Source organism: Heptranchias perlo, chromosome 31 (assembly GCF_035084215.1).
Source record: "Heptranchias perlo isolate sHepPer1 chromosome 31, sHepPer1.hap1, whole genome shotgun sequence".
Classification (NCBI taxonomy): Eukaryota; Metazoa; Chordata; class Chondrichthyes; order Hexanchiformes; family Hexanchidae; genus Heptranchias; species Heptranchias perlo.
This window is the reverse complement of record NC_090355.1, coordinates 18,974,578-18,992,036: the sequence shown is the minus strand read 5'-3', so window position 1 is coordinate 18,992,036 and position 17,459 is coordinate 18,974,578. Positions and strand designations below refer to the sequence as shown.

Below are 17,459 nucleotides of genomic sequence, written 5' to 3'. Positions count from 1 at the left end.
ACAACCAAAGTGGATAACCTCACATTTATCCACGTTATACTGCATCTGCCATGTTCTTGCCCACTCACCCAACTTGTCTAAATCACATTGGAGCCTCTTTGCATCCTCCTCACAGCTCACATTCCACCCCAGCTTTGTGTCGTCTGCAAACTTGGGAATGTTACATTTAGCTCCCTCGTCCAAATCATTGATATATATTGTGAATAGGTGGGGCCCAAGCACTGATCCCTGCGGTACCCCACTAGTCACTGCCTGCCACCCAGAAAAAGACCCGTTTATTCCTACTCTCTGTTTTCTGTCCGTCAACCAATTCTCAATCCATGCCAGTACATTCCACCCAATCCCATGTGCTTTAATTTTGCACACTAACCTCTTGTGTGGGACCTTATCAAAAGCCTTCTGAAAATCCAAATACACCACATCCACTGGTTCTCCCCTATCTATTCTACTAGTTACAGCCTCAAAAAACACCAGTAGATTTGTTAAGCATGGTTTCCCTTTCATAAACCCACACTGACATTGTCCAATCCCGTTAATGCCCTCCAAGTGTTCTGTTATCACATCTTTTATAATAGGCTCTAGCATTTTCCCCACTACTGATGTTAGGCTAACTGGTCTGTAATTCCCTGTGTTTTCTCTCCCTCCTTTTTTAAATAATGGGGTTGCATTTGCCACCCTCCAATCTGTCGGAACTGTTCCACAGTCCAATAGAATTTTGGAAGATGATCACCAATGCATCCATTATTTCCAGGGCCACTTCCTTTAGTACTCTGGGATGTAGATTATCAGGCCCTGGGGATTTGTCAGCCTTTAGTCCCATTAATTTCCCTAGCACTATTTTTTTTTACTAATACTGGTTTCCTTCAGTTCCTCCCTCTCACTAGACCCTTGGTTCCCTAACATTTCAGGGAGGTTATGTGTGTCCTCCTTTGTGAAGACAGAACCAAAGTATATGTTTAATTGTTCTGCCATTTCTTTGTTCCCCATTATAATTTCCCCCATTTCTGACTGTAAGGGACCTACATTTGTCTTCACTAATCTTTTTCTCGACATATTTATAGAAGCTTTTAGTCAGTTTTTATGTTCCCTGCTAGTTTACTCTCGTACTCTATTTTTCGCCTCTTAATCAATCGCTTTATCCTCCGTTGATGAATTCTGAACAGCTCCCAATCCTCAGGCTTGCCGCTTTTTCTGGCAATTTTATATGTCTCCTCTTTGGATCTAATACTATCCCTAATTTCTTTTGTAAGCCACGGTTGAGCCACCTTTCCTGTTTTATTTTTGCACCAGACAAGAATGAATAATTGTTGTAATTCCTGCACACGTTCTTTAAATATCAGCCATTGCCTATCCACCGTCATCCCTTTTAGTGAAGTTTCCCAATCTATCATAGCCAACTTGCACCTCATACTTTCGTAATTTCCTTTATTTAGATTCAGGACCCTAGTTTCAAATTCAACTACTTCACTCTCCATTTTAATGAGGAATTCTATCATGTTATGGTCGTTCTTCCCTAAGGGACCCCGCACAACAAGATTGTTAATTAATCCTTTCTCATTGCACAATACCCAGTCTAGGATCACCTATTCTCTGGTTGGTTCCTCAACGTATTGGTCTAGAAAACCATATGTACACACTCCAGGAATTCCTCCCCCACAGTATTATTGCTAATTTAGTTTGACCAATCTATATGTAGATTAAAGTCACCCATGATTATAGTTGTACCCTTCTTGCATGCGTCTCTAATTTCCTGTTTAATGCCCTCCCCTACATCTCCACTATTGTTGTTACACCCATAAGGTCCTAAGTTCTCCTTTGCTCAATGTCATGAGCTTCATCGTGAAAGGGTTCCACTCTTTGTGCAGCTCATTTGCAAACAACAGCAGATTATGCAAATCCATGCTTACTTGTCGGAGAGCTGCCACGGTGCTTTCATTTTAAGGCAGTCCACCAGGCCAACATTCTGACCCAGTAAGACAAGCCTTGGGGTGGCTCCTGGGAGACAAAAGCTATTCTGTGCAGCCACGGCTCATGACAGCTGTGCAGTACCTTACCACCTGGGTTGAGGACCGGTATAATGAAGTCCATTCATGCATCAGAGTAGTAATTGAGCATTCCATTGGCATGTTGTAGATTCAGTTCAGGTGCCTGGATTGACCTAGAACTGCCATTTAGTCCAATTAAGGTTTCAAGAGTTGTGGTTGTGTGCTGCATGATTTTGGTTTACAAAAAAACCCTAGTAATGAAGGTTCAGAGGAGAAAGACACCCACAGCAGCAAGAGGATCAGCAAGAAGTTCAGCAGCAGCTGCCTGAAGAGGATACAGAAGACAACCCACTGGCACTGCAACAGATATTTGTGCCACCCTTACATCTCTTGACTTCCACACCTGGCTGCTACATTAGCAGTCTTGTCTACAACTTCCCCCTTTCCTCCACAAAGATGAAATCATCTACAGACTTTTCTGTGAAAAAACTCACCAAACTCCTAGCCATGCCACCTGCTGAAAACAACCTCCAAACCTTCCCAAAAGCAAAGTCTATACACACAACAATTTTAGTGCTACTATAATTTTAATGAATACTGTGTGCGTGCCACTGCACTTCCCTTTGGTGCAAGTGTGCTAATCCTTTGGGGACTAGAAGAGACAGCCCTCTCCTATCTGGCACACTAAGCCTCTGCAGCAACAATCTGAGCACCCATGGATGAAGCACAGACTGCCATTGGGGCACCTATTTGGCCAGGCCTCCGCTGCACATGTCCTTGGATCTGCAGATGTTCATCACTAACCCTCAGTTGGCACATGCCCTCCTACTTCCCCATCTTCAAAGTCCCATATAGTTTCCCTCCCCAGGATTTGCTGTACCTGTTCCTCATAGGAGGTGGGAGGTTGGAGATTTGCAGGCTTCCACTGTTACAGCTCTCTCAGTGTTATGAACTATCTTCTCCTCGAAAAAGAATGCAAAAAGTGAGAATTACCTTCCCCCCCGCCCCCATATGACATGCAGCAAAACCCAGGTGTCAGCATGCAGCCCATAATGGGTATGATGGCAGGTGCATGCAAAGCTTCTGAAGAGCGATTGTATGTGAGTATGCAAGTGAAGGAGCACTTCCAGGTAAAAGTTGGGGCATCAGGATGCAGCATAGCCTCATAGGAAGGATGGTAAGCTATTAAAGCACTTTAACAATGTGAGGGGGAGATCATTGTAAGTACTGACATGCTCAGTGCAGTTCATTCTTGGAACATGTAGGCAACCTCTCTTACATTAATAACCGTACCAGATAAGCCAAACTTATTCTGGCACTATCTGGCCAAACAAGAGAGTGAAGTTGGCACTCATTGCCCAGGCCACTTCCTTGTATTCCCTCTAGGCTTCCTTCCTTGGGGCCTTGCGGTGATGGTGCCAAAAAGAGTATTGTCCTCCTCTGCCTCACTTCTGCAGCAGTATTGCTACTGCCCACAGAACTCATGGGTTATGTACTCTCCTCTTGGCTGCCATTCCAGAATTTTACAATTTCTTTTTCTGTAAATGATAACGATGTTTGCCCCTTTAAGCTGCTGCAGTCCTTTAAATCCTCTAGCAGCTTGCTATTTCCCACCCCTAATGCAAGGCATTTCTGATATCTGTAACTCGCTCAAAAAATCCTAGTGAGGCTGGCGCTGGAAATTAGGCATGGTCATCTTTAATAGTTGAACTGACAAGGTGTTAGTGGCACCTATGTGGTAACAGAGGAGGAGCTCACCAACACCTAGCCGAGGAAACCTCTTAACATAATAGTATTACTTCATGCGCTACAAGTACAGTTTTCATATATTGTCGTGAAATATGTTCGAGACAAGTTGACTTATTTCTCCTCCACAAAGATCAGGGTTTATTTTATCATATAAAAGTGATGTTCCACTTTCTTTTTAGCCTGAAAATATATTAAGAATGATTCAGTTCTGCAGCTAAAATTGCACTTTCAAATAAGCAGCAAAGCAGATGAATATCCTTTCTAATCAAATTTCTGTTTTTTTCCCCTCTGCTCTAGCGCACTTTCATAGGCACCCTAAGCCCTCGAGTAAGTCATATGGAAGATGACCAAGTGACCATTCTTCATTTGTAACATTCCACCTCTACATTCACACTTTGTGCAATAATTGCTGAAAATACCAGGTTATCTTAGTTAATTGCTTGTGCCTTCAAAGTGACGTGCTATGCTTGCCACATCATCTTAAACCTAAACCTCACTTACTGGACTATCAATATTATGAATGCGCATTGTTCATGTTTTTGCCATATGTCGTATTGTATTACTCAAAGTTAAAGTTGGATTTCTACTGCATACGTTTTAAAATATATAAAGTTTTGATTGAGCCAAAAAATAATTTCTGCCCAAAAGGCTTGAATACTTTTACAAATATAATGATATATTGTAGAAACAATATTGCTGCACCTCAAAAATTATTCAACAAGTTACTGCAATACATCTCCTAAGCAATCCAACCCTACTGTTCAACATATAGCCAGCTCAAGTATTTGTGCACATGAACAGATTAAGAAGGTGTGTTAGATTTTCTTAAACACTTCTCTGAATAATTTTGATAAATTATGTACAGAATGCATTTTTAGGTCAAGTATCAATTTCAGCAGGGAGTATAAGTTCAATTATTTCATAAATGACAAATTCCAAAGAGGAAACACAATTAAAACCAAAAATAAACTGGTTACTCTTACAGAAATCTGTCTTTTTAAGGAAAGTTCCTGTGATCAATGTCATTTTAAATGTTTTTTTCTTAACAGAGCAGTTCCACTGCAATTTTGTAGATATTAAATACACAGCATCACTTCATATAAATTCTGTCATAACTGTGTTGGTTGGTGTTTAAAGTAACCATCAAAATATTTTAAACATTTTCAGAAATTCCAGCGTTGCTGTAATGTATTCTGAGTTGGTCACTATTATTGGCACCGCGCAACAGATTACAAGTTTCATGTGTACAAAGCCCAATAGAAGTCTTGTTTTAAATGCTCCCAAACAGATTAAACTATTACAACATTCAACAGTGGATAAAAAATTAATCAGATTATAAACAGATTGCCCAAGTGCAAAAAAAAACTATAAAACCCACCTTTAAAAGATGGTACCAATGAAGGTTTAGTTTCTATTTACTTTTAAAAATGGTTACATGTACTTTAAAGTAATACTTTTCTTAAATAATTAATCCAACTTCTCTGCAAAGTTTTCTTATTTATAAAAGATATGGGTTTCCCTAATCAATTCATAAAGGCAGTGCACAAATGAGCCATACAGATCAGAAGGGGCCTGGTTCGATTTCTGGTCTGTGCTGAGTTAGCCAATTGCAGCCGGGTAATAGTAGTGGGTGCATTACTATTAGCCTCAACGCTCCTACTGCCGTGCATATTCTCAATTACCAGTACAGTAATTAATTAACTAACTGACACACTGTACAATTTGAAAATGTTTCTCTTTCTAAAGCCACTTGTTAGCTTTCAAGATCTTTGAAGTTGCTGGGATACTGATTAGCAGAAATATCTTAATATTTGTTAAAAGATAATTCATGTGCAAGCAATGACGAACACAAATGTAAAACTGTTTCTGGGCTCTTCTACCAGCTAAGATCCACTTGCTGGTTTACACTGGCGTTATACCATTATCAAACCCAAAAGGACCAATTTTTGCTCTTGGTTTACAGCAATATAGTTATTTCTGGCCATTAATATTGGAAAAGATTTGAATGAACCAAAAATACGGTTCACGGTGATAACTCTCGCAATGTTCTGGAATGAAACTCTAGCACAGTTTCTACATAGTTTACTATTCAGAGTCAGCCCACTTTTAAAAAAAATGTACATATTAGGAAATATAACATTTCAAATTTGTTAAATATATAAATACCATAGAAAGAGCTAAAAAGGTTTTAAAAATACTATTAACTGGCAGAAAATTAAACTAGAAAAAAAAACTATATACCATTTATAATTAGTATAAAAACAATTTATATTCTATTAGTTTTAATATTTCAAATAGAAAGATAGCAATTTAATTTATGGTGCAATACCAATTTAAAACAAAGTTAATGGTTATAGTAAGAAAAATAGATTTCTGTATATCTCAGTTGCCTTATTCTACTGTGTTGTCAGAAAATTGCCTATAACGTTGATAACAAGAGATCTTGTAGTTTGTGTGTAGTTTTTTTGAAAGGTACTTGAGTTTCAATTCAAGAATTTTGCAACACATGCCTTTTTCTAATCTAAGAGAATCAGTTTCACATGGAATATTTGAGAATTTCAGTTGATAATAAATCATCTTTTGTGTGAAAGATGAAGATGATTAGTAGGCAGAATGAGTTTTGTCCTGTTCCTATTCATGTCCCCATCCAAAATAAACAGTCATAAACAGTATCCAAAAAAATGTAGCACTTAATATTTTCAAAACTGGTGGAATAAGTGTGCAGCATCATGCAGTAATCTTGGTTAACTGTCTATTAAATCTCAAACTCCAGATCATGTGCAATTCCATTAGCTGATGGTCTATGCGAAAATAAACACATGACACCACAACTCAAAGTCCAGATTCTGATGTTTTATCATAAACATAGATCTTGAAAGTTTGTTGTATTTCATTCAAGTTCCATTTCAATCAAAGCTTGAAAATATAGATTCCTTATAAACTAGTGCATGCCTTTGACTAAATTAAAGATGCATTTACACGACAAGTTTACATGATTTTAGCTTTCAACCAATGCTAAAACGTGTGTGGAGTAAACTGGAGATAACAATTCTTTCCTCCATAGAGTTTCACTCTGTTTTGCTCCAGACTCAGGTCAAGCCTTGCTCCAGATTTAGGCTCCACTTTACACTATAACTGCAGCTTCAGTGTAGAGTGACACTGCTTTGCACCAATGCTACAGCTGCAGTGTAAATGCACCTTTAATCACATTGTCTTCAGGGCTGGAGACTCAAACTTTGCAAACAAACCATAGACATAAAACAGGAATCACAATAACACCACCACAATAACTTCCAAATAGAAGATAAATATAAAGATCCAAGTAACTAATACCGTTCAGTGTTCCATTCTTACTGAAAATACTTCATTTACTGAATATCAACCTACATCACTAATGTACAAAAACATTTCCATTTCAAAATAAGTACAATCACTTTCCAATGTAAGCTCATGCAACCAAACAGGAACCACATGACTGCCTTTGTCAAGTCAAGCTACCAACTATTATTTCCAATGTATTAATGGCATATTTTTAAACATAGAAAACATTTTTATCATTAGCTCTTTTCAGTTAAGCATTGCTTGACCTGACAAAGTTCAGTTATTTTTCCAATTACTTTCATGTCAAAATATCAAAGAGTGAATTAAATGCCAAGCTTTGCATTTTCTATTTTGAATTAAAAGTCCCTTAAAAATTAACTTTTTTTGCAATTAAAATGGTAATCTAGCAATCTGGTAACTAGTTTTCATTTTTTTTAATAGCAGACAATGCTGGAAATGCCTTTTTATAATAAGAGAATATGGAATATTTTATGTGGAATATTTTAACAAAATTTTTATGACAAATTTAATGATCAAGGATTTTTAAAGAAATTCTTCTGAGTTGCAATTCTTATGATGCGGCAACATATGCAACCATGTGAAAAACTCAATTAAAAACTGGAAGCAAATTCTTAATGCAAGGTTAACAGCTGATGACCGTCAGTAAACGTTTAACCACAACTTGACAAGTTTCTCTTCACAACAGCTTCTGATAAACCATTTCTTAATCTGAAATCATTAATAACAAGATATTTGTATACACTTGTAGTTTAATAGATGGTGAGTACACCACTAAATAATTGACTGATGATTATAAATAAAGCTTTTGACTGAAGCCCAACCAGGTCTCAAAGATTACTTATATAAACTCTTCCTGGACAATTCATGGATTGTACCAACTGCCCACCATTTAAGAATATCAATTTCAAAATTAATTTTTCAACCAAAATAAAATGACAACTGAAGTGCATACAAATGGCCTAAAATAAAAAAACCTGTGCATCGCCCAACGTAAGCGGTTTCTGTTCAATAAATGCCAGACACAAGATTTGCTTAAATGTAGAATTACTTACTTTTGTGATAAGAATTCTGTAGTCTTCTACCATCTGGTCGTTGTTATGACATCCTGCGAGCAGCTGCCAAACTTCACCACGTAGAGCCTCAGGGACACCACTTCTTACTAAGGCAGACAGTGGTTTTGGTCTTACACTCAGATTTAGATGCCTGCACATAATTTCATATCAGAAATTAAGAAACTTCAAGTATGATAATGTGCCTACTATTTACAAAATAATATTTCAATTAACGATTGTAAAACACCACAAATCTGCTCAAACAGAATCTGTTAAACATGGAAAGATTGATGGCAATTTTACCTATATCGCTGAATCAAAAAAAGGTTTTTCTTTTCAAAGTTCCAAAAACTAGTGCTTTGGTTATAGCAGGGGAATTGAATCTACAGCCCGTGAACTCGAGCTATTGAACCCGCATACACAGATTGTAGCTACCACCTCTTCGCATCTCTGGTCACTGCCAGTTCTTACCACCACTTTCTCCAAGAAACCGATGCTACTGCAGACAATGAGCACGGAGTGGGGGGGGGGGTGTGTGTGTGTGCGTGTGTGTAGGGGAGCACGCGCGAACACACACAGTCTGGAGAGATCTGGCAAGGAGGAGAGACAGAAAGTAAGGCTCCTTTGCTTAACATTAGTGCTGAGCACTTTCAGGGAAATTACTGGTTAGTAAAGTACACTTAGTGCGCTAACAGGGATAGCGTGGCGTGTTTGGTTATCATGTTACCATGAACATTACAAAATAGGTTAAAATCCATAGTAAACATTATTCTGTTGGTCCAATTATTACTTGCAAGATAAATCAGCCTAGTGGTTTATAATTATGCTTGTCTCACTAGAGTATTCATCAGTTTGCCTTCGAGAAGATTGGAGAAACACACACGGGGGCATGTGTAAGATTACTGTATCCAATGCACATAATAAGGGGTTTCATTGTTATGACCTCAAAATGCCTCATGCTTATTATTCAAGTCACAGATTTTGAAAATAAAATAAAAAAGCTGCGGCAACTGGATTTATTAATGGCTGATGTACACAGATCTGGGCTTATAGGACCCCTGGATTCGATTAATCACATAGCCAATACGGAAGAATGTAACTGGCATGGCTTAGATATACAGTTTTATCTACTATGCACTCAATTCCTTTTTTTTTAAAAAAAAGGTTTTCTCCATATCTCTATACTTAGCCCGGCCATACCCACAACCCAGTCTCATCCTCCAATGTGGCAGATTCTCATTTTTGGAATGGCAAATTCTATGTACTTTCTCCCTTCCCACCCTCCACTATAGAAGGAATCAGATATCAAAATTTCAGAAAGAGGAGGCACCCTAAGAACGATGATTTGCATTGCCTTCTCTTTCCTTATCTTCGTGATGATACGGGAAAATGAGGGAATAGATCTATAAATTTGCAGGAGACTTTCAACTATCGATTTTCTTCTATAGCAATAAAAACAACTGGGGAGATCCACCTACTAGTGTCTCTGAACAACTGTATCATGTTCCCACTAGGAAGCACCTATATTCTGCGCTACCTAAAAAAGGTCTCAAGTTTTATTGACCACTGTCCAATCTCTGGATCAACCTTGCAATGGGTCATCCAACTAGTTTTTATGCTCGTTTATATTGAATAAAACTGTTTAGAGTGCTACAACTGTAAATATCTTAACACACATTGTACAAGGCAAAGTTGAAGCTCATTTCACCATCATAGCACAACTTGGTTTGGCCAAGCTTTAATCTGTACTCAGCATGCACACACCTTCCGGGATCAGATTATTCTCTAGTGGATTAATACATTGGGTCTTATGCATAGTATGGTTTTCTCCTGATCAACAGTGAAGTCTTATTTCACCATTCACCCATTTTTCTTTCTAAATAAGTGGACAAAAGACGACTGGACAGTTCCAATCATGGAAATTTCAAAGTAACAACGTTGGATAGCTTTTTAAAAAAAATAGGTGTGGTCTGGAGAAACAAATTTTAAATTGTTGAGATTACTGATTAGTGCTCAAAGATAGTTGCCAATAATATATAACAAGCTATTTTTCTATCAAGGAGGTGGGAGGTGGGAAGTGTGAAAGGGACAGAAACTTGAAGGTAAGAGGTGAGAATTCTTATCCCGATAACAGTGATCCTTTTGCTAATAGTTGGGGATTCATTTCTGTGGAAAGTGGAAGAATGCCTGCAATGTTTATATAACAAATATTTACTGGATCACTGGTGGATATGTAGACATGTAGGTTAGTCTTGAAAATGAGAAACTCCAAAGTAGAAAGGAGGGAATCAAGCTCCACTCCTGGATTTTAGTGTTGAATCAGGGTAGCGCTCCAGTGTAGTACTGTGGGAGTGCTGCATTGTTGGACATGAGCTCCTTTGATTGGTTCCATCTGCCTATCCTGTTTGTGCACACAGATGTCCTCCTGGAGCTTGCTTGATCATCTTTGCAGGTTGGAGTGGAATTTTTGACAGGGGACTCCTTAATTGGCTACAGGTCTTTTTTGGCCTTTCCTAGGAGCTAGGAAGGCTCGGGGATAAGATCCAACAAAAAAGGTGGTGAGTGTATGGGCTTGATGGCTTTATCTTTTCTTAGATACGTAACAAAGATCCTACGGCACTATTTGAAGAAGAACAGAGTTCTCCCAGTGTCCTGACTAACATCACCAAATGCAGGTAATTCATTTTATTACGGTCTGTGGAATCTTGTGTGCAAATTGACTGCCACATATGCTTACAATCAACAGTCACTGCAGATGAAAATTATTCATTCTATGCAAGGCACATTTCAAAACATTTCAGAGAGGACCATTAAGACACTATATAATTTTTATTTTTAGCTCTATAAAGTAGTGATGAAGCAGCTGTGAGTAAGAACTACCTTTGGTCAGAAGTTGCAAGTTGACAAGAGGTTAAGATCAGTAATTATGATGGGGTGGAGGTCAGAACTTGCAGTTGGCTGAAAACAAGAGATTATGGAAGAAGTGAAAAATCGCTTTTGGCAGAAGAGAATGTGATAGACTGGGCTAGTGACAGTAGTGAGAGGGGCAGACACCAAGTGATGAGCTCTACTTGAAGAGAATGGATTGCTTCATTTTGAAGCTGGGATAATTTTTTTGTTAAGTAAACAATATTGTTAAATAAAACAGTTGTTCATGGACTGACTCAGTTAGTTACATTACACAGTAATTATTTCATTAGGAACTCCAAGATACCAAAATAAGCAATAAGGGATCAAATATGTGATTGCTGCATTTTTATTTGTTAAAACTGCTTTGCTAAAATTTGAATGTTTAGAGTTTATTTCTTGTAGCCCTGTAGCTTGTGGTCTGCAGTGCCAAAATCTGATTCCATACCTTGTTTGCAGTAATATCGGTTGTGATGCCTAGTTACTAGTATCAAAATGAAGGATGGCATTTAAACCACAAAGGAAAAAATGCTGAATTTTTGTGCTCACTGTTTCACTATTGCTAAGTAGTATTGTGGATAAGCTCTGTCTCCATTTGCATGAAATAGACTCACCTAATCTGTGCAGTCAAGAAAATGATAAAGGCCAAAAGTGCAGGAAATTTTTTAAAAAACTAAAGTATTTTGCATGCTAGGTCATGGGATGTTGTTCTAGCTTACTGCCTAAATATATAATAAAAAATTGAAAGATTGGAATATTGTAATAAAGTGAAGGTTTAAAAATGATTAAAACATAATAGCATAGCTTCTGCATCTCTACACATAGAAAACTGAGGGGGGAGGGGCACTGGGTAAATTCAAATAGTGACAGATTTTAAAATAAACCAGCACTACGGAGCATGATAGCCTAATAGGTCAAGTGGAAGTAGCACTGATCAGGTCAAGAGTTTGTGTCACAGGTCCATCCTTCATTCCAAATGGTTTAGCTTTGTTAGATGAGTCCAACCAACCATTCCACTGGCCCAATAAACAGACTGCCATGAAGAGCCAAGCAATTTCATCTTTGAGTGAAAAGCTCCCACAATCTGACTCTGTGTTTTCTACAGGTTAGCCATATGGCAGCACTGATAGCGAATGTCCACAACCCAAACCAGCCTCTTGATTAAATTAGCTTGTGCAATCAGTGGGCGGTATGGTTAGGAAGAAACTGTTTTTAAACCAAGTAAAAAAAAAGTGTGAGTTGTATTAAATGTGTTAAACGGAAATTCCCTACTGACATCACACCGATGGCTTAGTGGGACAATATACCTTGTGGTGCAGTACTAAGCCATACATATCAGAAGGTCCCAGGCTTCATCCCAATCTGTGCTAGGGCAGCACAATTAGCCAATGTAGGTCAGCTAGCACAGAGTTGATGGGTGGACAGCACTTGGTACAGGTTGGGATACGGGCAGCAGTTTTGGATGAGCTCAATTTAATGGAGAGTGGAAGACGGAAGGCTGGCCAGGAGAGATTGGAACAGTCGAGTCTGGAGGTAACAAAAGCATAGATGAGGGTTTCGGCAGCAGATGAGCTGAGGTAGGAGTGGAGATGAGCGACGTTACGGTGGTGGAAGTAGGCGGTCTTTGAGATGAAGAGGGTTGATGAGGGTAGTGCGGTTAATGTTGTGTATATGGACTTTCAAAAGGCTTTTGATAAAGAACCACATAATAGATGTTAGCAAAATTGAAGTCCATGGGATAAAAGGGGCAGTGGCTACTTGGATACAAAATTGGCTAAGGGACAGAAAGCATAGAGTAGTGAATGGTTGTTTTTCAGACTGGACGGAAGTGTGCAGTGGTGTCCCCCACGGGTCGGTGTTGGGACCACTGCTCTTTTTAATATATATTAAATGATCTGGACTTGGGTGTATAGGGCATATTTTCAAAGTTTACAGATGACACGAAACTCCAAAATGTAGTAAACTGTGAGAAGTACAGTAACAGACTTCAGGAGGGCATAGGCTGGTAAAATAGGCAGACACGTGGCAGATGAAATTTAACGCAGAGAAGTGCGAAGTGATTCATTTCGGTAGGAAGAATGAGAAGAGGCAATATAAAGTGAAGGGTACAATTTCAAAGGGGGTGCTGGAACAGAGAGACCTGAGGGTGTACACGTACAAGTCTTTGAAGGTGGCAGGACAAGTTGAGAAGGCTGTTAAAAAGGCATATGGGATCCTTGGCTTTTTAAATAGAGGCATAGAGTACAAAAGCAAGGAGGTTATGCTAAACGTTTATGAAACACAGGTTAGGCCCCAGCTGGAGTACTGTGCTAATTCTGGGCACTACACTTTAGGAAGAATGTCAAGGCCTTTGAGAAGGTGCAGAGGAGGTTTACTACAAGATAAAAGACTTCAGACTAGAGAAACGAGGGATATTCTCCTTGGAGCAGAGAAAGTTAAGGGGAGATTTCATACAGGTGTTCAAAATCATGAAGGGTTTTGATAGAGTAAATAAGGAGAAACTGTTTCCAGTGGCAGAAGGGTCAGTGACCAGAGGACACAGATTTAAGGTAATTGGCAAAAGAACCAGAGGCAACATGAGGACAAAAATTTTTATGCAGCGAGTTATCGTCATCTGGAATGCACTGCCTGAAAGGGTGGTGGAAACAGATTCAATAACAACTTTCAAAAGGGAATTGGATAAATACTTGGAAGAATGAAAATTTACAGTTCTATGGGTAAAGAGCATGGGAGTCCAGGATGGAATGTTGCCTCCCTGGTGCAAGGGTCAGGGATGTCTCGGAGCGGCTGCAGGACATTCTGGAGGGGAAGGGTGAACAGCCAGTTGTCGTGGTACATATAGGTACCAACGATATAGGTAAAAAATGGGATGAGGTCCTACAAGCTGAATTTAGGGAGTTAGGAGTTAAACTAAAAAGTAGGACCTCAAAGGTAGTAATCTCAGGATTGCTACCAGTGCCATGGGCTAGTCAGAGTAGGAATGACAGGATAGCTAGGATGAATACGTGGCTTGAGAGATGGTGCAAGAGGGAGGGATTCAAATTCCTGGGCCATTGGAACCGGTTCTGGGGGAGGTGGGACCAGTACAAATTGGACAGTCTGCATCTGGGCAGAACTGGAACCAATGTCCTAGGGGGAGTGTTTGCTAGTGCTGTTGGGGAGGGTTTAAACTAATGTGGCAGGGGGATGGGAACTGATGCAGGAAGTCAGTGGGAAGTAAAGTGGTGACAGAAACAAAAGGCAGTAAGGGAGAGTGTACAAAACATGACCGGACAGATGGTCTGAGAAAGCAGGGCAAAGACCAAGGGAAGTCTAGATTAAACTGCATTTATTTCAATGCAAGAAGTCTGATGGGCAAGGCAGATGAACTCAGGGCATGGATGGGTACATGGGACTGGGATGTTATTGATATTACTGAAACATGGCTAAGGGAGGGGCAGGACTGGCAGCTCAATGTTCCAGGGTACAGATGCTATAGGAAAGATAGAGCAGGAGGTAAGAGAGGAGGGGGAGTAGCGTTCTTGATTAGGGAGAACATCACGGCAGTAGTGAGGGGGGATATATCCGAGGGTTCGCCCACTGAGTCTATATGGGTAGAACTGAAAAATAAGAAGGGAGAGATCACTGATAGGATTGTACGACAGACCCCCAAATAGTCAACAGGAAATTGAGGAGCAAATATGTAAGGAGATTACAGACAGCTGCAAGAAAAATAGGGTGGTAATAGTAGGGGACTTTAACTTTCCCAACATTGACTGGGACAGCCATAGCATTAGGGGCTTGGATGGAGAGAAATTTGTTGAGTGTATTCAGGAGGAATTTCTCATTCAGTATGTGGATGGCCCGAATAGAGAGGGGGCAAAACTTGACCTCCTCTTGGGAAATAAGGAAGGGCAGGTGACAGAAGTGTTAGTGAGGGATCACTTTGGGACCAGTGATCATAATTCCATTAGTTTTAAGATAGCTATGGAGAATGATAGGTCTGGCCCAAAAGTTAAAATTCTAAATTGGGGAAAGGCCAATTTTGATGGTATTAGACAGGAACTTTCAGAAGTTGATTGGGAGAGTCTGTTGGCAGGCAAAGGGACGTCTGGTAAGTGGGAGGCTTTCAAAAGTGTGTTAACCAGGGTTCAGGGTAAGCACATTCCTTATAAAGTGAAGGGCAAGGCTGGTAGAAGTAGAGAACCTTGGATGACTCGGGAGACTGAGGCCCTAGTCAGAAAGAAGGAGGAGGCATATGACATGCATAGACAGCTGGGATCAAGTGGATCCCTTGAAGAGTATAGAGATTGCCGGAGTAGAGTTAAGAGAGAAATCAGGAGGGCAAAAAGGGGACATGAGATTGCTTTGGCAGATAAGGCAAAGGAGAATCCAAAGAGCTTCTACAAATACATCAAGGGCAAAAGAGTAACTAGGGAGAGAGTAGGGCCTCTTAAGGATCAACAAGGTCATCTATGTGCGGAACCACAAGAGATGGGTGAGATCCTAAATGAATATTTCACACGGTATTTACGGTTGAGAAAGGCATGGATGTTAGGTAACTTGGGGAAATAAATAGTGATGTCTTGAGGAGTGTACATATTACAGAGAGGGAGGTGCTGGAAGTCTTAACGCGCATCAAGGTAGATAAATCTCCGGGACCTGATGAAATGTATCCCAGGACGTTATGGGAGGTTAGGGAGGAAATTGCAGGTCCCCTAGCAGAGATATTTGAATCATCGACAGCTACAGGTGAGGTGCCTGAAGATTGGAGGGTAGCAAATGTTGTGCCTTTGTTTAAGAAGGACGGCAGGGAAAAGCCTGGGAACTACAGACCGGTGAGCCTGACATCTGTAGTGGGTAAGTTGTTAGAGGGTATTCTGAGAGACAGGATCTACAGGCATTTGGAGAGGCAGGGACTGATTAGGAACAGTCAGCATGGTTTTGAGAGAGGAAAATCATGTCTCACGAATTTGATTGAGTTTTTTGAAGGGGTAACCAAGAAGATAGATGAGGGCTGTGCAGTAGACGTGGTCTACATGGACTTTAGCAAAGCCTTTGACAAGGTACCGCATGGTATGTTGTTACATAAGGTTAAATCTCACGGGATCCAAGGTGAGGTAGCCAATTGGATACGAAATTGGATTGACGACAGAAGACAGAGGGTGGGTGTAGAGGGTTGTTTTTCAAACTGGAGGCCTGTGACCAGCGGTGTGCCTCAGGGATCGGTGCTGGGTCCGCTGTTATTTGTTATTTATATTAATGATTTGGATGAGAATTTAGGAGGCATGGTTAGTATGTTTGCAGATGACACCAAGATTGGTGGCATTGTGGACAGTGAAGAAGGTTATCTGGGATTGCAACGGGATCTTGATAAATTGGGCCAGTGGGCCGATGAATGGCAGATGGAGTTGAATTTAAATAAATGTGAGGTGATGCATTTTGGTAGATCAAATCGGGCCAGGACCTACTCCGTTAATGGTAGGGCGTTGGGGAGAGTTATAGAACAAAGAGATCTAGGAGTACAGGTTCATAGCTCCTTGAAAGTGGAGTCACAGGTGGATAGGGTGGTGAAGAAGGCATTCAGCATGCTTGGTTTCATTGGTCAGAACATTGAATACAGGAGTTGGGATGTCTTATTGAAGTTGTACAAGACATTAGTAAGGCCACACTTGGAATACTGTGTACAGTTCTGGTCACCCTATTATAGAAAGGATATTATTAAACTAGAAAGAGTGCAGAAAAGATTTACTAGGATGCTGCCGGGACTTGATGGTTTGACTTATAGGGAGAGGTTGGATAGACTGAGACATTTTTCCCTGGAGAGTAGGAGGTTTAGGGGTGATCTTATAGAAGTCTATAAAATAATGAGGGGCATAGATAAAGCAGATAGTCAAAATCTTTTCCCAAAGGTAGGGGAGTCTATAACAAGGGGGCATAGATTTAAGGTGAGAGGGGAGAGATACAAAAGGGTCCAGAGGGGCAATTTTTTCACTCAAAGGGTGGTGAGTGTCTGGAACGAGCTGCCAGAGGCAGTAATAGAGGCGGGTACAATTTTGTCTTTTAAAAAGCATTTGGACAGTTACATGGGTAAGATGGGTATGGAGGGATATGGGCCAAGTGCAGGCAATTGGGACTAGCTTAGTGGTATAAACTGGGCGACATGGACATGTTGGGCCGAAGGGCCTGTTTCCATGTTGTAAACTTCTATGATTCTATGATTCTATAATACTAAACTTTAAAAGCTACAAAATTTGAAAATATTAGCGCTTCACAAGATCTCAAACAAAACTGTAAGATGGCTTTTTCTACCCACCACTTTGACAGTAAGTCTCCCCATGTCTCCAAAATCTTTTCACCACATTCTTTGGACACATCACCAGAGCCACTCAGGAGAGGCTCATCGTTATCTGAAAAAAAACAGAATAGGTTGATTAAGGCTGAT

At 40.0% G+C, this 17,459-nt stretch overlaps 1 protein-coding gene across 4 annotated transcripts in view; it reads right to left on the bottom strand.

The window, feature by feature from the left end:
- The window catches only part of LOC137300543 (rab GTPase-activating protein 1), a 178,786-nt gene that overhangs the window by 88,921 nt on the left and 72,406 nt on the right, over nt 1-17,459 (bottom strand). For all 4 annotated transcript variants that reach the window (XM_067969676.1, XM_067969679.1, XM_067969677.1 and 1 more), the window contains 2 exons: nt 17,331-17,424; nt 8,129-8,279 (listed from right to left, as the gene is read on the bottom strand). In XM_067969676.1, the coding sequence (XP_067825777.1) occupies nt 8,129-8,279; nt 17,331-17,424 (245 nt within the window). The remainder of the gene's footprint in view (nt 1-8,128; nt 8,280-17,330; nt 17,425-17,459) is intronic.